This window comes from Lontra canadensis, unplaced genomic scaffold (assembly GCF_010015895.1).
Source record: "Lontra canadensis isolate GAN:19392208 unplaced genomic scaffold, GSC_riverotter_1.0 scaffold125, whole genome shotgun sequence".
In the NCBI taxonomy this organism is placed as follows: domain Eukaryota; kingdom Metazoa; phylum Chordata; class Mammalia; order Carnivora; family Mustelidae; genus Lontra; species Lontra canadensis.
The window spans coordinates 2,720,913-2,743,883 of record NW_022631119.1 but is presented as its reverse complement, the minus strand read 5'-3'; the positions used below and the strand labels follow the sequence as shown (position 1 = coordinate 2,743,883).

Here is a 22,971-nt window from a genome sequence, read left to right as displayed (position 1 = left end):
AAAAAAAAAAAAAAAATTAAATGGACTAAATAAATACACATGGCGCCTACTCCTAAGATATTACCACTCCCAGCCCATCCTATGGTTTCATGGGGAGGGCCCTACAACCAGCTGGCTAAGGAAGAGAAACATGTGAACACAGCTTACAGACGGTTCTGTAGGACATCCAAGTACCACCCAAATAAGGACAGCTGCAGCACTACAGCCCATTCTGGGACCTCCTTGAAGGGACAATGATGAAATCTTCCCAATGGGAAAAAATATGAGGAGGGCATCTGGTTGTTTATTTAGCCTAGAAGAAAATATGGCCAGAAGCAAGAATCTATAGTCATAGGCTGTGGCCAATAGTTTGGTGGGATGGCCAGGGACTTAGAAGGAAGTCTGGGGAAGTGGTATGTGAACAGATTTCTCTGAATGGGAAATGATGTGAAGTTATTTGTGTCCCATGTGAATGAATGCTTACTTCAGGAGAGAAGGATCTTAATACACATATAGATGACCAATTCTGAGGGTATCAGTCAGCTCTTTTCTCAGCCACTCGTGTTATTACCCAGTGGGCTCATAAAACAAAGTGACCATGGCCCCAGTGATGGTTATGTGCAGGCTCAGCAACATGGACTTTCACTCACCCAGAATGTCCTGTTTATAGCTACTGCTGAGGGCCCAGTCTGCCAGTGGGAAAGACCAACACTGAGTCACCAAAACGACCTCATTCCCTGGGTGATACAGCTTTATTTTTCCCCTGCATTTAGTGCTTCCAGCACACTACCATCTTACAGATGGTACTTATAGAGCACCTTATGCATCACTGCAGTATTTCAAATAACATTTGCTTCTGATCAGAGAGCTCATTTCATAGCAAATGAATTGTGGCAGTGAGCCCATACTCATGCTACTCACATGGTCTTACCATGTTTTCCATCATTCTGAAGAAGTTTTTTTTTTCCCCTGAAAAATCTGTCTTGATAGAATGTTAGAATGGCCTTTTGAAGCCCTGATTTCAGTGCCATTGAGATAGCTGTATTTGTGGGGCTGGGGAAGTGTCTTTGAAGATGCTATATATGCTTTAAATCAACATCCAGTATATGGTGCAAATGTGTCCAGGAACCGAGGAGTGCAAATGGGAGTGGTTCCACTCATTACCTATCGTGATCCACTAGCAAAAGTTTTGCTTTCCATCCCTGCAACCTTGGAGACTCTGCTGGACTGAAGGCTTAGTTGCAATGAGAGGAATGATTCCACCAGAAGACAATAATTGTTCCTTTAAACTTAAAGTTGAAGCTGCCACCTTGGGTTGAGGCTGCTTTGGGCTCCTCATGCTTCTGAATCAACAGGCAAAGGAGGAGGTTACTATACTCAATGAGTGATTGGTCCTGATTACCAGGAGGAATTTGGGCTGCTAATATATAATGAATGTAAAGAATCTTATGTCTGAAATATAGGAGCTCCCTTAGCGTGTCTCAGTACTACCACGTCCTGTGATTAATGTTCATGGAAAACTACAACTGGATTCAGGCAGGACTGCTAATGGCTGAGACACTTCAGGAATATTTGGTTTATCCTGAAAGAATCAAAATCAGCTGAGGCACTTGTTGAGAACAAAGTAGATATGGCATGTATAGTGGAAGAAGATAGTTATAAATACTAGCTATAACGACATGGCCGGTTGTAAAAATGAGAACAGAAATAGCATGCATTGATTCTCCATTTTGTTATGTTTATACACATATTAGCCAAATATGTTTCCTTCCCTCTCCTACCCCTGTCAAACATAAGATTTATTAGTAATAGTTAACTTTATATCACAGTTACAGGATATGAGTGAACCTCACCCAAGGGCTTTTGCGTCCTCCCTTGGGGAAAGCATTAATGTGTTTTCTACTGTACACAGGATAGTGTTTCATGTCAGTAGAAAGTATGACTTATTGTCTTCATTTGAAGAGTGTGATTTAAGGAAATGTTGATAAGCAGTGGACTGTTACGGTCATTTTTATGTGTCAACTTGGCTAGACTACAGTTATTCAATCAAACACTAATCTAGGTGTTGCTGTGAAGGTATTTTGTAGATGTGACTAAAGTCCTTATCAGTTGGCTTTAAGGAAGATCATCCTAGATAATCTAAGGAGGGCCTGATTTAATCAGTTGAAAGACATTAAGAGTAGAGCTGAGGAATTCCTGAAAAAGAAAAAATTTTGCCTACGGATAGCAGGTTCATCTCATGTCCAAGAATTATAGCTTGCCCTTCCTGATTTTAGACTTGCTTAGCCCCCACAATCACATAAGCAGACTCACTGCAATAAATATATATACTCTGTTTTCTGGTTAAATACTGACTGATATAACATCTTCCAACCTTTCTTCTTCCAGGCCCCTGACTAGACCATTTTAACCTCGGAGTATGATTGTTCTTCTCTTGGGCCACTTCTACACGAAGTGAATGACCAAATGCAATACCTAATGTTTCACTGAGAAAAATGTCCCTTTCAGAGCTTCCCGTGTGAAGCTTCTGTGTAATGCTGCTGCTTTTCATTTCAGTTTACATCTGCATATAGAGCCAAAAAACTGCAAGTCAAGTTCAGCCCTTTTCTTTCATCCTCAGCTGGTTATATGGACTCCCATATGTCCACTATGAGTGATCTGAGACATTGGTGGAAATGATGGGTGACATATCCATGTAGACTGTGTGCCCTTAGTACTTCTTGTGCACAATTCTGAATGTACCAGTTCCATTTTCTTAAAGATTGCACTGGGCTCATCCAACTTTATCACTTTGTGGTTCTGATGGAACATAGCTCTCATAATGGGCAGTTCAGGATGCCTGGTGACTTGGTTTCACCTGGGCAAGCGTTCTGTCTTCACAGAGCCCAGTGGCACACCAGGAGCTAATTTTCAAAAACTGTGTAAGACCTCCATATGGGAGATTTCAAGATGTCTAGGTATTTTCCTTTTTCCAATGTGTAGTAGCTCAAGTAAAAGGCCATAGGTCCCTGTGGCAGAAAGATTAAGATGTCCCTCAATGATCTCTGACTCCTGATATGCATGCCTTTGTGTAATCCCCTTCCCTTGAGAGTGGGCTGACTTGTCAAGTTATTTCTAATCAACAGAATAAGGCAAAGATCATAGGAAGTCACTTAAGTAATTAAAGTTACAAAAGAGAACTTCTTTCTTGCTAGAAGACCTTTACTGTCTTGCTGGCTTTGACGAAGTAAGATGTCATACTGAAGAAGCCCATACAGCACTTGGAACTGAAATTGGATTCTGGCCAACAACCAGCATGAGACTGATGTCCTTAGTCTAACAACCTGTAAGGAACTAAATCCTGCAAATAACCATGTGAGCTTGGAAGTCATCCTTCCCCAGATGTGCCTTCAGGTAAAGCCTGGCCCATACCTTGACTGTAGACTTTTTTAAAAAATAGTTTTATTTATTCAAGTAATCTCTACTCCCAACATGGGGCTTGAAATCAAGAGTCACATGTTCTTCCAACTGAGCCAGCCAGGTAGCCCTTGACTGTAGCCTTATGAAAGACCTTGAAGTAGAGGACATATGTTGTGTTCGGACTCATAACCCTCAGAAACTGTGAAACAATGACTGTGTGTTGCTCTAAGCTGCTAAGTTTGTGGTTGCTTGCTGCAAAGTAACGGACAATACAATATAATAAAGGGTATGATCCCTCTTTTGATGTTTGACTGCTGTGTATCCTTTTGGTGCAGGTAGGGAAGCTCAAACTACACAAACCCCAGCCTCTTCATGGGAACCCTTACAGAGCCCCGCCAGTAAGCACAATAAAAAACCCAAGTCACTCTCCCCTGCCTTACCTCTCAATCCATTCTGAGACCTGCGTGAAATTCTCCCTTCTTCTCCCCAGAAAATCTCACTATGCAAAAAACCTCTCCATACCCTGTTGGTGCATGTATGGTACTATCGGTCTTGACATACAAACTAAATTTTGAGTTGGGGATCGATCCCACGTCTTTAGGGTGGCTTCAAAAATTATAGCAGCAAGTAGAGTGTCTAAGCAATAGCTATCACTACCAGGGGTATGTGTTCTCATGCTTTGGTTTCCTAACAAGCTCTGTTGCCTTTTAGCAACTATGCATTTTGAGTTGTTGTCTACTGGAAAGCATGCTATTTGATCTGTGCTGCTGTCTGGAGAGTTTGTGCTTTGAGCTTTGCTGTACAGCACTTTGTGCTGTATTTTCCAAGTCTTATCAAACCTCTATTATAGATTTAACTGACTTAAATCAGAAGTTTTGATAATTGGTTTTACAGGCATGAGATTGAGGCCCTCCTTAAAGTAGCTCTGGGTCATGTGTCTTTGCCCAAAACTCTATCTCAGATTGAATCATATGTCTCAATTCCAGCAAAGTCATTACTGATACTGGGCTCAGGGAAATAACTCTTACCCTGTTACAATTACTTGTGTGTTGCAACCAGGCGTTGACACTCATTCTACAGTGCACACAGGAGAAAGATTGATACCCTGTGCAATATTCAGGACCGCTGGGTGATTGCTTCTGTGAAAGAAAAGCAGTCACAATGTAGCATGCTACAAATCTATACCCCTTTTAAAACCAGATGGTCAAGATCATACAAAATACCTTTGCCAGTGCTGCCTACGCCTCTGCAAAACAGATTCTGATCCTCAGTTATAGAAGAAAAACATTCATGGAACCCTATGGCATTGTCCCTTATGAAAAGTGGCCCTGAATACTTTATGCTCATCCTTTTTAAAGGGTGTAAGACAATATCACCATATTAGCCAACTGTAAAATAAAATAATAAAGACTTTGGGATTGATGGAGGGCCACAGATTATCAATGTCCAGATAGCAGAGTGGGAAAATCAGAACCTAGGGTTGCTAAAATATATAACATGATATATTACCTAATGTGTTAATTTTATTGATTTACTTTTTAAAAGAATTTATTTATTTGACAGAGAGAGAGAGAGAGCACGCACAAGCAGGGGGAGTAGCAGAGGGAGAGGGAGAAGCACGCTCTCCACTAAGCAGGGATCCCGATGTGGGGCTTGATCCCAGGACCCTGGGATCTGACCTGACCCAAAGGCAAATGCTTAACAACTGAGCCACCCAGGTACCCTTAATGTGTTAATTATGAGCAAAAAATTATGAGACATACAAAGACCAGAAAAATATGAGCCAGACATAGGGACAAAAAAGTAAGCAACTAAAATTGTCTGAGAGGGCCCAGATGTCACTTTTAACAGAAAAGGACAACAAAGCAGCCATTAAAATTATTTTGAAGAACTGAAGGAAAAAGCATGATTAAAGAAGCAAAAGAAAATATGACAATGCTTCATCAAATGTTTCATCAATGTTTGCTCTTCATCAAAGAGCAAACATTAGTGGCACCTGGGTGGCTCAGTCGTCAAGTGTCTACCTTCAGCCTGCTTCTCCCTCTCCCATTCCCCCTGCTTGTGTTCCCTCTCTCACTGTCTCTCTCTCTCTCTGTGTCAAATAAATAAATAAGATCTTTAAAAAAAAAAAAAGCAAATAATAATAACGAAATTGAGGGGTGCCTGACTGGCTTAGTCATAGGAGCATGTGACTCTTGATCTTGAAGTCCTGAGTTTGAACTCCACATGGGGTGTAAAAATCACTTAAATAAATAAAACTTTAAAAAAGAAATTAAAATTATAGAGAATCAAGTAGAAATTGAGTTTAAAACTGCAATAACCAAAATGAAAACTAACTTGAGGAACTCAACAGATTTGAGGGGCCAAAAGAATGGATGTGAAGATTAGTAATTCCAAGAATAGAAAGAAAAAAGAATGAAGAATGAACAGAGCCCGAGAGAATGTAAGACATCATTAAGAATGCCAACATACATGTAAAGGAGAGAAGCAGAAAAAAACACTTAAGAAATAATGGCTGAAAATTTCCCAATTTACTGAAAAACTTTAATGTACACATCCAAGAAGCTCAAGAAACTCTAGGCAAAGATTCACAAAGACCTCATAGTAAAATTAATAAAATCTAGTCAGGAAGAAACCCTTGAAAGCAACAGAAAAAGATTCATCACTTAAAGGGAGCCCCAATAACGTTAATAGTGGGTCTCTTATCAGAAACAATGGAGACTAGAAGACAATGGGATGAAATATTCAAAGTTCTGGGAGAAGGGGGTAAATCTGTACAAAAAAATTTTATATGTAAGTAAAACTGTCTTTAAAAAATGGTGAAATGGGGGACGCCTGGGTGGCTCAGTTGATTAAGCAGCTGCCTTCAGCTCAGGTCATGATCCCAGCGTCCTGGGATCGAGTCCCACATTGGGCTCCTTGCTCGGCAGGGAGCCTGCTTCTCTCTCTGTTTCTGCCTGCCACTCTGTCTGCCTGTGCTCACTCTCGTTCTCTCTCTCTGACAAATAAATAAATAAAATCTTTTAAAAAATGGTGAAATGGGATGCCTAGATGGCTCAGTTGGTTAAGCAGCTGCCTTTCGCTCAGGTCATGATCCCAGGGTCCTGGGATAGAGCCCCACATTGGGCTCCCGGCTTGGTGGAGAGCCTGCTTCTCCCTCTCCCTCTGCCTACTTGTGCTCTGTCAAATAAAGTCTTAAAAAAAAAAAAAATGGTGAAATATGGATGCCAGAAGGACTGAGTCAGTTAAGTGTATGACTCTTGGTTTTAGCTCAAGTCATGATCTTGGGGTCACAGGGTCAAATCTGCCATCTGGCTCTGGCTCAGCATGGAGTATGCCTGAGATTCTCTCCCTCTCCCTCTTCAAGAAGTGCTCGCACTCTCTCTAAATTAATTAATTAATTACATATTTAATGAATGAATGAATAAAAATTAAAAATGGTGAAATAAAGACACTGCCAGTCAAACCAAAAATGAGGGAATTTCCACCTTACAAAATACACTAGGGAAAGTTCTCCAGAATGAAAGTGACTTTAGATGGTACCCGAAAACGCACCAGTAAAGGTAATGACGTGATTATAAAAAATAGAGCACAAATACATATTTCTTCTCTTAACTGATCTAAAAAGCAATTCTATTTATAAAACAATAAAGCTCCCGAGGGGTAACATTTCTGCATCTCATGGGAACTAAGTTAATACACAGGTAAAGTAGATTTTGATAACTTAAAATGGATATGGCAAGGTACACATGCAAGATTAGGACATTTCCAGACAGACAAAAATTATGGGAGTTCATCACCACTTGAGAACTGCCTTAAAAGTAATGCTATAGGGAATTCAAGTTGAAATGAAAGGACACTAAGTAACAACACAAAATCTTAGGAAAGTATAAAACTTACTGGTAAAGGTAAATGGTCAATTTCAGAATACTTTAAAATTGCAAAGGTGGTGCATAAGTCATATTTGAGTATGAAAGTTAAACAAAAATATTAAAAATAACTAGCTACACTAATTTCTTGATATACAATATAAAAAGATGTAAATGTATCAGTAATATAAAATGGGGGGGAGGATAAAAGCAGGGCATTTCTATGCAACTTAAGTTGTGATTAGCTTAAAATAGACCTGTTATGTTTTATGTAAACTTCATAGTAACCACAAAGAAAAAACCTATAGTAGATAAACAAGTTAGAGAGAAGGAATCTATTTTAAAAAAACATCAGAGGTGCTTGACTGGCTCTTTCAGTGGGCATGAGACTCTTGGTCTCGGAGTCATGAGCTCGATACCCACATTGTGAGTGGAGCCTACTTAAAATAAAAATAAAAGGGGTGCCTGGATGGCTCAGTTGGTTAAGCACCTGCCTTTGGCTCAGGTCATGATCCCTGGGTCCTGGGATCGAGCCCCATGTTGGGCTCCCTGCTCAGCAGGGAGCCTGCTTCTCCCTCTTTCCCCTGCTTGTACTCTCTCGTTATCTCTCTCCCCGTGTCTCAGATAAATAAATAGTCTTTTTTAATTATTTATTTGAGACAGAGAGGGAGACACAGAGAGAAAAGCAGACTCTCCACTAAGCAAGAGCCCAATATGGGACTCAATCTTAGGACCCTGAGGTCATGACCTGAGAGCTGAAGGCAGATGCCTAACCCATGAGCCAGTCAGGCACCCCAAATAAAATCTTTGTTTTTATTTTTTTTAAAGAGTTTATTTAAAGATTTTATTTAAAGATTTATTAAAGATTTTAAAGATTTTATTTATTTGAGAGAGCAAGAGAGTTTGAGAGAATGAGTGCAGAAGGAGAGAGGGAGGGAGGGAGGAAGAGAGAGGGAGGGAGAAGCCGACTCCCTGATGCAAGATTCGATCCCAGGACCCTGGGATCATGACCTGAGCCAAAGGCAGCTGCTTAACCAACTGAGCCCCTTTGGCGCCCCTCAAAACAAAGTATTTTAAATATATATATATTTTTTAACAGACGGAGATCCCAAGTAGGCAGAGAAGCAGACTGAGATAGAGGAGGATGCAAGGCTCCCTGCTGAGCAGACAGCCCGATCGATGCAGGGCTCCATCCCAGGCCCTGGGATCACAACCTGAGCCAAAGGCAGAGGCTTTTAACCCACTGAGCCACCCAGGCCCTCCAAAACAAAGTCTTCTAAAAAAAAATAAAGAAAGAAAAATTTGGGGAAAAAATCATCAAATTGCAAAGGAAAATAGCAAGAGAGGAAGAAAGTAACAAACGAACTACAATACAGTAAGAAAACAATGAATGACAATGGCACATTTTCATGATCTTATCTATCAATAATTACTTTAACTGTAAAGAATTAAATTCTTTAATTAATTAATTAATTAATTAATGCAGTAGCTGACTGAACCAAAAAAAAGGGGGGGGAACATCCCAAAATATGCTGCCTACAAAAAAATCACTTTAGCTTTAGAACACACATAGGCTGAAAATGAAAGGATAGAAAAGATATTCTGGGGCACCTGGGTGGCTCAGTCAGTTAAGCGTCTGCCTTCGGCTCATGTCATGATTATGGGGTCCTGGGATCGAGCCCCACATTAGGATTCCTGCTCAGCAGGGAGTCTGCTTCTCTCTCTCCCCTTACCACTCCCCACTGCTTGATTTCTCTCTCAAATAAATAAAAAAATCTTTTTTTAAAAAAAGAAAGAAGACATTCTGTGCAAATGGTAATCAAGAGAGCAGAAATGGTTATGCTTAAATCAATAAAAACAGAATTTTAGTTAAAATCTGTCAGGAGACAAGGCTCGCTACATAGTAATTCATAGTTCGCTACATTCAAGGTTCGCTACATAGTCAATTCATAAAGAGGACATAACAATTATAAATATGTATGCATTCAACAGAGCATTTAAATATATAAAGCAAATACTGACAGACCTGAAGAGAGGAATAGAAAGCAATAAAAGGACAGTAGAGAATTTCAATATCCAACTTTAAACAATGGATAGCTATTTCAGACAGAAAATCAATAAGGAAAAAGTGGACCTGAATAACACTTTAGACCAAATGGAACTAGCATACATACACAGAACATTCTATTCAACAGCAGCAGAATACACATTCTTCTCAAGAACACACACAACATTCTCCAGGATACATCATATGTTAGGCTATAAGAGAAGTCGTAGCATGTTTAAGACTGAAATCATATCAAGTTACTTTTTTGAGCACAATAGTTTGAAACTACAAACAGGAGGAAAACTGGAAAATTCACAAATATGTGAAAATAATAAATTTTCAGGAGTACACACTCTTGAACAACCAATGGGTCAAAACAGAAACCAGGGGCGCCTGGGTGGCTCAGTGGGTTAAAGCCTCTGCCTTCGGCTCAGGTCACGATCCCAAGCCCCGCATCGGGCTCTCTGCCTGCCTCTCTGCCTACTTGTGATGTCTGTCAAATAAATAAACAAAATCTTAAAAAAAAAAAAAAAAGACAATAGGAAGATGTGGTCCATATATACTATGGAGTATTATACCTCCATCAGAAAGGATGAATACCCACATTTGTATCAACATGGACGGGACTGGAAGAGATTATGCTGAGTGAAATAAGTCAAGCAGAGAGAGTCAATTATCATATGATTTTGCTTATTTGTGGAGCATAAGAAATAACACAGAGGACATGGGGAGATGGAGAGGAGAAGGGAGTTGGGGGAAATTGGAGGGGGAGACAAACCATGAGAGACTACGGACTCTAAAAAACAATCTGAGGGTTCTGGAGGGGAGGGAGGTGGGGGGATGGGTGAGCCTGGTGGTGGGTATTATGGAGAGGACGTATTGCATGGAGCACTGGGTGTGGTGCATAAACAATGAATTCTGGAACACTGAAAAGAAATTTAAAAAATAAATTTTTAAAAAGACAATAGGAAGGATCAATAAAACCTAAGAGTTGGTCTTTTTTTTTTTTTTTTAAAGATTTTATTTATTTATTTGACAGAGAGAGATCATAAGTAGACAGAGAGGCAGGCAGAGAGAGAGAGGGAAGCAGGCTCCCTGCTGAGCAGAGAGCCCGATGCGGGACTCGATCCCAGGACCCCGAGATCATGACCTGAGCCGAAGGCAGCGGCTTAACCCACTGAGCCACCCAGGCGCCCAGAGTTGGTCTTTTTAAAAGAAAAAGTTTGGGGTGCCTGGGTGGCTCAGTGGGTTAAGCCTCTGCCTTCAACTCAGGTCATGATCTCCGGGTCTTGAGATCGAGCCCCGCATCGGGCTCTCTGCTCAGCAGGGAGGCTGCTTCCCTCTCTCTCTCTGCCTGCTTCTCTGTCTACTTGTGATCTCTCTTTCTCTGTCAAATAAACAAATAAAAATTATTTAAAAAAAAAGAAAAAGTTGAAAAACCTTTTGCTTGTCTGACTTAAACAAAAACACAGAGAACTCAAATAAATAATATCATAAAAGAAGAGAGTTCAAATATTGCAGAGCTGAATATGAAGGATTTGGAGCAGAAAGAAAGTAAGTTTGTAGTTGGCACAATGTTTGTAAATCCCTGAATAATACTGAAAATAAGTGAAAGAGGGCTAAATTTGGAACAACGATGAGAATTTCATGAGTAAAAGATTATGATTAAGCGGGGTGCCTGGGTGGCTCAGTGGGTTAAGCCGCTGCCTTCGGCTCAGGTCATGATCTCAGGGTCCTGGGATCGAGTCCCGCATCAGGCTCTCTGCTCGGCAGGGAGCCTGCTTCCCTCTCTCTCTCTCTCTCTCTCTCTGCCTGCCTCTCTGTCTACTTGTGATCTCTGTCAAATAAATAAATAAAATCTTAAAAAAAAAAGATTATGATTAATCCACTTTCATCCAAAGAATTTTAAAAGTGAATCCCTAGATTGCTTCTCGGCCTTTTGGCTAAGATCGAGTGTAAAAGTTAATCCCTAGAATACAAAAGAATTGACAGCTATGGTTGACTTTGGGTAAGTAAACCAGGTGGCTATAGAACCAGATACTAAGGAAGCTTTAATTTTTACTTTACTTGTTTAATGGCTTTTGAATTTTGTAGCATGTGCTTTTATTACCTAAATTTTTTAATAAAAAAAAAATCAACATAACATCAAAACATACTTACACTGTACATGGGTGGTAATCTACCCAACGGAAATAAAAGAATCATGTGAGGATGTTTAGAAACAACTGAATGTCTAGAGCAGGAAATGGCTTAAAATACAGATATATATCCCATACTAGAAATATTCTAAAGCTTTAAAAACAGTGAGTTAGATCTATATGTATTCACCTGAGAAAATGTTTGCAATTATTTGTGCAAAAAGAAATTGCCATGAAATATATCATTCTAGGTGGTATAACCTTCCACTCATATCCAATAAACCCTTCATCCTTGCAGGTATGCTTGAGCAGGAAACAGCTACACACCCATATGGCCTATCTCAGGGATTTGTGAAATGAGAAGAAATTGTTTTGATTTTATTTCTGCCACATTTCACTAGTTTCAGTAAAAACACTACTTTATAAAATTATCTCCAATACTGGGTGTTATAACAACCCAGAAACAGCAATTGAACCAGAGCAATTAAGAATTTTTACCTGTTAATTACTTTTTCATTTTTCCACTTGAAGTTTTTTCCCAAGGATTACTGAAATAAATCAACACTAATGAAATTTAGTTATTTTACCAACTTTTACATTAAAGGAAAACCTCTATTTCTAAAAATGATATTATGATGCTAGACTAGGATGGGGAGAAAGGAGAGGAAACCTTACTGGCATCTCAACAGTATGAAGTCCCTGATGTAGATTAAATTGCAAGCCATGATTAAAGGCCTTCCCACACTCATAAGGTTTCTTCCCAGAATGAATTCTCTGATGGTGTGAGAAGCTTGAATGATAGCTAAAGGCCTTCCCACATTCCTTACATTCATAGGGCTTCTCACCAGTATGTATTCTCTGATGTTGAATAAGGTGTGAATGAAGTCTAAAGGCCTTACCACATATCATACATTCATGAGGTTTCTCACCAGTATGAATTCTCTGATGTCTTTTGAGGTGTGAGCACTGTCTAAAAGTCTTCCCACATTCCTTGCACTCATAGGGTTTCTCACCAGTATGAATCCTCTGATGTAGACTAAGTTGTAAGCCATCACAAAAGGCCTTCCCACATTCACTACATTCATAAGGTTTTTTGCCAGAATGAATTTTCTGATGGTGAGAGAAGCTTGAGTGATAGCTAAAGGCCTTTCCACATTCTCTACATTCGTAGGGTTTCTCACCAGTATGAATTCTCTGATGTATGGTAAGGTGTGAGCGATGCCTAAAAGTCTTTCCACATTCTTTACATTCATAGGGTTTCTCACCAGTATGGAGTCGAAGATGTTCAGTAAGTTGAAAGCCACGAATAAAAGCCTTTCCACATTGTTTACATTCATAAGGTTTTTCACCAGTATGAAGTCTCTGATGTTGAGTAAGCTGCGATTGCTGCCTAAAGGCCTTCCCACATTCCTTACATTCATAGGGTTTTTCACCAGTGTGAATTCTCTGATGCAGAATAAGTTCTGAGCCATAATTAAAGGCCTTTCCACATTCTTTACATTCATAGTGTTTTTCACCATTATGGATTCTCAGGTGTTGTTTAAGTTGTGAACAATGAAGAAAAGCCCTCCAACATTCCTTACATTCATTGCACTTGCTACTATTTTGAATTCTCTGTTTAGTAAGATACGATGTATTAATAGTTTCTGCACATTCCTTACATTCAGAAAGTTTTTCTTCAGAATGAGTTCTTTTGTGATGACTAAAAAATAAATGGTAACTGAAGTTTTTTCTACATTCTTTACATTCAAAAATTTTCTCTCTATTATAAAATTCCTGAGTGAGTAAAGTATGTTTGTTAAATATAGGCATGTGTTCATGGTTGATAACAAATTGCCTGAAATAGCCCTCCTGTTCCTGTTGTGTCTCAAAGTGACTACTGCATTCCCAAATATCTCTGAAAATGGTCTTCTCAGGGTTATGACTTTTAAATTGTTCCATGATTGCCCATCGGGATGGCTCTGTCTCATAAATGTCTCTTTTTGGAGATAACTTCTTGGTCTCACACCTGGACACCAACTCTGAAAGATAAGAAACACATTTTAATTGCTGGCTTTGTGTTAGAAAATAAATATCATATCTATGGTAGAAAAAAGAGATAACTGAAAAATAATTCACATAAGAAATGAAAGGCTTGGCGAGCTCTTAAGTACCATCGAGAGCTCTTAAATACCATCGTGCAACTGAATGAAGAAAAAAAGGGTAAGGAGAACACAGAACACAGAGAAAGAAGAGCTCATAGGAGAAAGTGAGGGAGTTAAATAACAAGTCAAGTCAGTGGGTCTGAATTTTTTTTTTAAGATTTTATTTTTAAGCAATCTCTACACCCAAGATGGGGCTTGAACCCACAACCCTGAGACCAAGAGCCAAACATTCAACCAACCAAGCCAGACAGGCACCCCATGGTTCTGAAAATGTGATCTACCTCAGAGTTTGTTGCAATTATGGATGTTTAAGAAACATTCTGGATCAAATCAATCAGAATCTAGCAGAGTCAGTTTTAGAATGAGATCAACTTAATAAGCATCTACAAGAGTGTTTAACAATTTCCACCAGGCCAAAGAATTATGTTATGGAGACTGCTAATTGCCCCCAAATATATATTGTATATTGACTGAACCCATGGTTTTTTAGTCAAGAACAAGGCTACTCAATATAAACACTGCATTTCCCAGGCTCTTTTATAGAATATGCAACGTAACTAAATTCTGTCTTAAAAAGTGTGTATTAGGGCGCCTGGGTGGCTCAGTGGGTTGAGCCTCTGCCTTCAGCACGGGTCATGATCTCAGGGTCCTGGGATCGAGTCCCGCATCGGGCTCTCTGCTTGGCAGGGAGCCTGCTTCCTCCTCTCTCTCTGCCTGCCTCTCTGCCTACTTGTGATCTCTGTCTGTCAAGTAAATAAATAAAATCTTAAAAAAAAAAAAAGTGTGTATTATACAGTAGCTTCTGAAAGGTTACAAGCCAGGTGGCCCATGACCTATGTCCTTTATTCTCCCATTTCCTCAGACTGCAATGTGGATGTGGTGTCATGGTTTTGCAGAGCAGAGCTTACACTCCAGCCTGGACTTTAATGCAAGAGAAAATTAACCTTCTATATAGTTTAGCCATTATTGTTTTTTTTGTCTCTGTCACATGCAGCCAAACTTATAACCAAACCCAAGTAGCTTCCTATGGAACTGAAATTTAAAAATCCAATTCTTTGTCATGAGAACACAAGGCCCTCTAGTACTTTTAAGGCCTCCTTTTGAGTCCATTTCTGTTTTATTGGCGTGCTACAATACTAACCTCCTTCCAACAATTAGGACATGCCAAAGTCTTTTTTTTCTTTTGCCAAAGTTGTTCTTACCTTAGAGCTTTTAGGAGGCTGTTTCAGAAGAAAAAGCTTAAGATTGACAGCTGTATAAAGCATTCTGTTCTAACAATTTATTTTTCTGTTTTCCCAGTGATGGACGTTTGGGCTGTTTTCAATTGTTGGCTATTGTTATTAGTACTGCTATGAACATTCTTGTAAATGAAATTGTTGCATCATGGGATATACATTTGTTCAGAGTTCACTGACACTATCCAATAGTTTCCTCATTTTCTCATCAAACTCTAAGAGTTCCAGTTCTTCACATCCTCACCAACACTTGTTATTGTCAATCTTACATTCATTCAGGCATCCCAGCAGATATGTCATGATACTGCACTATGGTTTGATTTGCAATTTTCCTGATGACAAGTGAGGCTGAACATTTTTTTGTATGTTTATTGGCCAACTGCATATCTTCTTTATTTTTTTTTTAAGATTTTATTTATTTATTTGACAGAGAGAGAGATCACAAATAGGCAGAGAGAGAGAGAGGGGGAGAAGCAGGCTCCCTGCTGAGCAGAGAGCCTGATGCGGGGCTCAGTCCCAGGACCCTGAGATCATGCCCTGAGCTGAAGGCAGAGACTTAACCCACTGAGCCACCCAGGCGTCCCTGCATTTCTTCTTTAATAAAGAAGATTGGGAACATAGGTCTTTTGTCCATTTTTACTGATTTTGTGTATGTGGTAAAACATACCAGTTTCACACAAAATCTACCAGTTTCACGATTTGGAAGTGTACATTTCAGTGACTTTTAATGTATTTGTATTTGTGGTGTTGAGTTGTATCAGTTCTTTACAATTTTGATACTAGCCCTTTATCAGGAATGTCATTTGCAAATGTCTTCCCCATTTGGTAGATTGTCTTAGTGTTGTTAATTGAAAGTTTCCTTTGCTGTGTAGAAGCTTTTTACTTTGATGTACTTCCAACAGTTTATTTTTGCTTTTATTTCCCTTTTCTCAGGAAACATACAAAGAAAAATGTTGGTATGGCCAAGGTCAGAGAAACCAATACTTGTGCTCTCTTCTAGCATTTTCATGACTAAAAAAGTCTACATGTCTCACTCATAGGTCTTTAATCCATTTTGAGTTTATTTTTGTGTATGGTTTAAGAAAGTGGTCCAGTTTCATTCTTTTGCATGTAGCTCTGCAGTTTCCCCAACATCAGTTGTTGAAGAGACTATCTTTTCCCCATTGGATATTCTTGCCACCTTTGTCACAGATTAATTGACCATATAATTTTGGGTTTATTTCTGGGTTTTCTACTCATTTCCATTGAACTATGTGTCTAATTTTATGCTGTTTTGGTTACTACAACTTTGTTGTATATCTTGAAACCAGCTGTTGTTTCTTCAGATAAATTTTCTGCCCTTTTTTTCTCTTTTCTGGGATCCCTATAATGTGAATATTATTATGCTTGATGGTGTCACTGAGTTCCCTTAATCTATTTTCATTTTTTATTATTTTTTCTTTCTCCTGTTTGGCTTAATTGCTGTCCATTATTCTGTCCTCCATGTTGCTGATCCATTCTTCTGCTTCCTCTAGTCTACTACTTATTCCATGTAGTGTATTTTTAGTTTCACTTGAGTTCTTCATCTTGGATTGGTTCATTTTTATGTTTTCTTTCTCTTTGTTGAGCGTTTCACTGAGTTTCATTATTCTTTTCACAATTCCAATTAGTATCTTTATGACCATTACTTCAAATTCTCTATCAGCCATATTACCTATTTCCATTTTATTTAGGTCTCTTATTGTGAGTCTGTCCTTTCACCTGGGACATATTCCTTTGTCTCCTTATTTTGTCTAAATCTCTGTGTCTGTTTCTATGTGTTAGGAAAGTTAGCTATGTCTCCAGTTCATGAAAGTGGTGGCCTTATGAAGAAGAAGTCCTGTAGTGTCCTGCCATGCAGTGTCCTCCATTCACTACAACCTGGCACTTCAGGGGTGTCTCCTACGTGTGTTGCATGTGCCCTACTATTGTGGCTGAACTGCATTTGCCTTCAGTCTAGTCATCTGCAGAGGTTCTCTTTGCCTGCTGTGAGCTGAGTTTAGTTCCCGTGTTGGTAGTGGGCCAGTCTGGGGCTGCTTTGGGCTTGAATTGGGTCAGAGTAGGTGTTTGCCAGAGACACAGTAGCACCGAACTTCAGGGTGCTCTCCTTGTGTTGTTTCCTGAGAAGCTGTCCTTGGTGAGCAGGGCCTGCAGTCAGATCTGATGTCTGCTCCCAGCCCACTGCTGAAGCCATAGTCGAACTGATATGGTTATCTTCCCCTGTGCCCAGAGCAGAAGTCAGTAGGAAGTGGTGCTAGCCCTTGTTGGAGATGCTTGCACACTGTCACACTTGTAGCACCACTTTGGAGAACACCTACCAGGCCATGTTGGAGGGGCAAGATCCAAAGGAGAACATGGGGGAAGGTGTGTGGTGTTAGCAAGGTTTTTACTGGCGGGCAGTGGGAGAGGACCTATAGCCAGCCACTCTGGAGAACTGCTGAGAGAGGGTCCACAGGAGAGCATGAGGGCAGGGCATACTGTTAGCAAGCTAGGTGGAGAGTGTGCATGCTCTGCTGCTTCCCACAGGTATCCATGTATCTATGCTGGGGGGCAGGGGAAGGAAATGGTACCTGCCAGCTCTTTTGTTCTTAGAGAAGTCTCCCATAGATCCCTGGCCACCAGCACGTATTCTCAGGTTAGCAAATTAATCTTCCTACGTACCTCAGGCATTTGTCAAATTGCCATTTCTATGCTACCTATCAGCAGGGCTGTTTGTTATGCTGTCTCTTTAGGAGCAGGGACTCAGTTTCCTATCACCCTCCTGGCTTTCTCAGAGCTGAGCCAGCTGATTTTTAAAGTTCCAGATGTTAAGCCCAACTAATTTAAAAACTTGTGAAGTTAGACCCCTCTGGCTTTCAAAACCAAACGTTACGGGGACTCGTTTTCCCAGTGTGGGCACCCCATGCCTGGGATGCCTGGGATGTCTGAGGTGGGTTCTGCTCCTCTTCCTTGTCAGTGCCTCAGGGGTCCTTCCCTCCCACAGACATTGAAGGTTAGTTTGGTGCCTGCCCACATCTCTGCCATTCCTACATTTTTCAGTTTTCTCTATACTTAGCTGTGGACAGTCTGTTCTGGCAGTCTTCGGGTCATATTCAAACTGATGTGGGTGTTATCTAGGTGTATCTTTGGGATGAGATAAGCTCAGGATCCTGTTACTCCACCATCTTCCCAGGAAGTTTGTCCATGGATTTTCTTTTTATTTCTTATATGCCCCCATAATGGGCATTGGACAGCAGGCCTACAACCTGGAACTATTAACAGGTGCAAACACACACACCAAGAGAAATCTACTCTCTCCAGCCAAAAGACTAGGAGCAGGGAAGCCCAAAAGACTTAATGGGCGTTCTAGCACCTGCTCTACAACCCGCACCCTAGCAACGGTTTCATCGGCCAGCTGCAGTAGCAGCAAGAAATCTATGATTGACGTATCATTAGCCACAGCAAGACAAAGTGTCTTGATATACAAACCAACAGATCAATTTACCCAGAAAGGTACCATTAACAGAGTCTTGCAATTCCCTGTCCTCTGCCCAATGGCATAAGGAAATCCATGCTCAGTGCCTTCTCCCCATCCCACGGGATGGTGGCCTAACTACACTGGGGATCCACAAAATCTTTCTGTTCTTGCAGACAACACCACCAGGGACTGAACAGGATTCCCAGCAGTACCAGAGATATAAAGCATATCAGAATAACATTGAAAGGGCTCTGAAAACTAAGCTGCCATTAGAACTAAAGCTTACAAAAGTAGGCTAGATCTATACACTAAACCTAACAGCATGACTCCTTGCTAAAATGGATTTAAACAGAATAGAATCAAGACTCTCTTAACATAAAAACAAAAATGTCCAGGATACAATAAATCACTTGTCATAGCAAAAGCCAGGGAAACCAAAATCTGAAGGAGAAAAGATAATCACATGAAACCAATACGAAGATTAATTAGATGTTGGAACTACCTGACAAGGATTTTATTCTATTTTATTTAATTAATTAATCTATTTATTTATTTTTAGATTTTATTTATTTATTTGAGAGATGGAGAGTGAGCACGAGAGAGAGGCAGAGGGAAGAGAGGCAGGCTCCCTGCTGGGCAGGGAGCCCAGTGACATGGGGCTTGATCCCAGGACTCTCAGATCTTAAGCTGAGCTGAAGGCAGACGCTTAACTGACTGAGCCACTCAGGCACCCCCTGACAAGGATTTTAAATGGTCTTCATAAAAACGCATTGACAATCAATTACAAGCTCTCTTTAAACAAACGAAAAAACAGAATGTTGCCCAAAAAACACAGTACTTATAGAAAAGAAGTAAGTGCAATGAAAAATGTAATAGGTGTTATAAAAGACAAACTAATGGTCTCTAGAGTAGACATATAAGAAGCAGGAAAACAGTGAACTTAAAGACAGTATTTAATTCATCTAAAAAACAAAGATAAACAGACTTAAAGAAAAATAATTCAGACCTCACTTCCTGTGGGACAATAACAAAAGAGCCAATATTCATATCATCCATGCCCCAGAAGGATAGGAAAAAGACTGTGGGTCTGAAAAAGTATTCAAAGATTTAACAGTTGAACTTCCCAAACTTCATATAAAACCATAGATTCAAGAAACTCAGCAAATACCTACTAAGAAAAATCCAAAGAACTCAAAACCAAGACATCCATTTCTAAAAACTAGATAAAGTCTTTAAAATAAAATGCATATTATATATTGATGATAAACACCATTTCAAAAGACTAGATTTTTCATTTGAAACCATGGAGACCAAAAGGAAATAGCACAATAATTTTCAAGTAGTAAAAGAAAATAACAGTTAACCTCAAATGTTATACACAATGAGACTGCTCTTTTTCTTCTTTTTTTTTAAGATTTATTTATTTACTTTAAAAAGAGAGTATGTGAAGGGGAGAGGCGGAGGGAGAGAAACTCAAGCAGACCCCAAGCTGAGCGCAGAACCAATGTGGGGCTCAGTCTTACCTCTGAGATCATGACCTGAGCTGAAACCAAGAGTCAGACGTTCAATCGACTGCACCACCCAGCCGCCCCTGACTGAAACTATTCTTAAGGAATGAAGAAGAAATATAGGCATTCTCAGATGAAGGAAAACTAAGAGAATTTTGTTGCAGACATGCCCTTAAAGAGTGTCTAAAGGAACCTCTTCCAAAACAAAGAAAATGATACAGAAGAAAGCTCAGAACTTCAGAAAGAAAAGAATAATAGAATGAGCAAAAAGAAAAAAAGATACCAGGCTACCCTTTACCCCATGAGTTCCTTTAGTCCTACTTTATGGTAAAGCAAACATTTTAACACTATCTCTTGCGGTGATCAATGTATGTAGAAGAAATACTTAAAACAATTATACCAAAAGTGTGGGGAAGATAAAGGGATCTAAATGGATGTAAGGTTTCTATACTTCACTTTAAGTGGTAAAATATCAAAACCAGCAGGCTGTGAAAGGTATGTACATATATGCTAATATATAGAACAAACAATAAAATAAAAATAAAAAACAAAAGCAACATATTAAAAAGCATAAGTCAAAATGGTACTCTAGAGACCTCTGAGTAACTCATAGGCAAGAAACAAGAAACAGAAGAACAAGAAATGGAAGAAAACAACAAAATGTCTGGGGAGCCTGGGGGGCTCAGTCAGTTAAGCGTCTATCTGCCTTCAGCTCAGGTCATGATCTTGGGATCCTGGGATTGAGTCCTGTATCAGGCTCCCTGCTTAGCAGGGAGTCTGCTTCTCCCTCCGCCCCTCCCTCTACCCACATACCGCTCCCCCTCACTTGCACTCTCTTTCTGTTTCTCTCAAATAAATAAAATCTTTAAAAGAAAACATAACAAAAAAAAAGTAGATATAAGCCTTCACGTATCAATAATTTTTCCAATAAATACCTTTAAAATACTAAATCACAATTAAAAGATAGACACTGGCACAATGGACAGTGTGACTACCAACATTGTGACTATAAGAAACTCACTTCAAACATGACATTGGTAGGTTGGAAGCAGGAGTGGAAAAATGTGTATCATGTACACATTAATCAAAAGAAAGTAGAGGGGCACCTGGGTGGCTCAGTGGGTTAAGCCGCTGCCTTCAGCTCAGGTCATGATCTCAGGGTCCTGGGATCGAGTCCCGCATCGGGCTCTCTGCTCAGCAGGGAGCCTGCTTCCCTCTCTCTCTCTCTCTCTCTCTCTGCCTGCCTCTCTGTCTACTTGTGATCTCTCTCTGTCAAAACAATAAATAAAAAATCTTTAAAAAAAAAAGAAAGTAGAAATTTAAAAAAGAAAGTAGAAATAGCTATATTAATATCAGATAAAATAGATTCAGAATAAAGAAAACTAGTAAGCACCACTGACAGAGTTTCAAAATACATGAAGCAAAAACTGATACAGCTGAAAGGAGAAAGAGACAAAGCACTATTATACCTGGTGATTCAAATGCCCTGCTCTCAGCAACTGATACAACTACCAGACAGAAAATCAGCAAGGATATAGAAGAACTGAATGGAACATGTCACCCAACAACAGCAGAATACACAATGTTTTCAAGCACACAATGAACATTCCCCAAGACAGACCTTATTCTTTTTTGTTTTTAATGTCTCATTTTGAAGTTTTTTTACGTTTATTTGACAGAGAGAGACAGAGCGAGAGAGGGAACATAAGCAAGAGGAATGGGAGAAGGAGAAGCAGGCTTCCCACTGAGCCAGGAGCGGGATGCAGGGCTTGATCCCAGGACCCTGGGGTCATGACCTGAGCCGAAGGCAGACACTTAATGATTGAGCCACCAGGTGCCCCAAGACAGACCTTATTCTAAGTTGTAAAGCAAATCTTAAATTTAAAAGAATCAAAATCACCCAGAGTATATTCTATGATGTATAGTAAAGAATTTAAACTTCACCAAAGAGAGATCTGTCTTTTGTCTTCATCTCCAGGGAGAAAATCTCTACAACGTCTTTGTTTAGGACCATAGCTACCAGACAGACTAACAATGGGATTTATGATGTAGGCTTTGAGCCATGTGGTACCAATTCTCCTCCAGAGAGGCAGGAATCTAAAGATATTAGCTCCACCTCGTGAGAGGCTGGAAATAGAAAGGCCAACCATTTGGGCAGCCAACCCAGAGCCCAAAAAAGTTCTGGACACCAGTATTCAGGTTAGTTCCCCTATCTGGAGATGCTACATGGTATAGTTACACACAGTTGATGGGAAAAGTTAGCATTGTCCATGACTACACTGGGTGAGTGCAACTGGAAGCTCCATGTCTGGAAATATCCTGGGCTCTACCCATGTGTTTCTTCCCTTGGCTGATTTTAATCTGTATCCCTTTGCTGTAAAAAACTGTAACTGTGAGGATGACAGCTTTCAGTGAATTCTGACTTCTTTAGTGAATTATCTAAGGGTGGTTTTGGGAACCTCTGAAATTGCTATTGGGGTCAAACATAAGGGAAGACTGTGGACTGTTCCCTCTTTCACATGAGACCATAATGGAATTAAAGTATAAATCAATAAAAGAAAGGCAACAGGAAAAACTCCAGACATCTCCGAATAACACACTTCTAAATAATCCATGGGTGAAAGAGAAGTCTCAACAACAAAAAAAATAAGAACTATGAGGACACACATATATGGATTATATACATATATACACACAATGAATTATAAGGTTATTAAGAAACATATAACCGGGGCACCTGGGTGGCTCAGTGGGTTAAAGCCTCTGCCTTTGGCTCGGGTCATGATCCCAGACTCCTGGGATCGAGCCCCGAATCGGGCTCTCTGCTCAGCGGGGAGCCTGTTTCTCTTCCTCTCTCTGCCTGCCTCTCTGCCTACTTGTGATCTCTGTCTGTCAAATAAATAAATAAAATCTTTTAAAAATTAAAAAAAAAAAACATATAACCTTACATTCATAACCTTGAAAACTTAGAAGAAATGGACCCAATTCCCTGAAAATCTGAAACTACCAAAACTTAGCCAACATAAAATAGGTCATCTGAGTAGTTGGTAACTATTACAGAAATCAAATTTGGGGTGCCTGGGTGGCTCAGTTAGTTAAGCATCTGAATGGCTCAGGTCATGATCTCAGGGTCCTGGGATTGAGCCCTGCATCTGACTCCACACTCAGTGGGGAATC

The 22,971-nt window shown here is 39.9% G+C and overlaps 1 protein-coding gene across 4 annotated transcripts in view; it reads right to left on the bottom strand.

The window, feature by feature from the left end:
- Positions 1–11,516: 11,516 nt before the first annotated feature.
- ZNF461 (zinc finger protein 461) overlaps positions 11,517–22,971 on the bottom strand; it is a 40,314-nt gene continuing 28,859 nt past the window's right edge. For 3 of the 4 annotated variants that reach the window (XM_032842102.1, XM_032842101.1, XM_032842100.1), the window contains one exon: positions 11,517–13,453. In XM_032842102.1, coding sequence (XP_032697993.1) covers positions 12,063–13,453 — 1,391 coding nt within the window. In that variant the 3' untranslated portion in view covers positions 11,517–12,062. Of the gene's footprint in view, positions 13,454–19,292; positions 19,341–22,971 lie in introns of those variants that run through there. The other variant, XM_032842103.1, reaches the window with a different exon arrangement.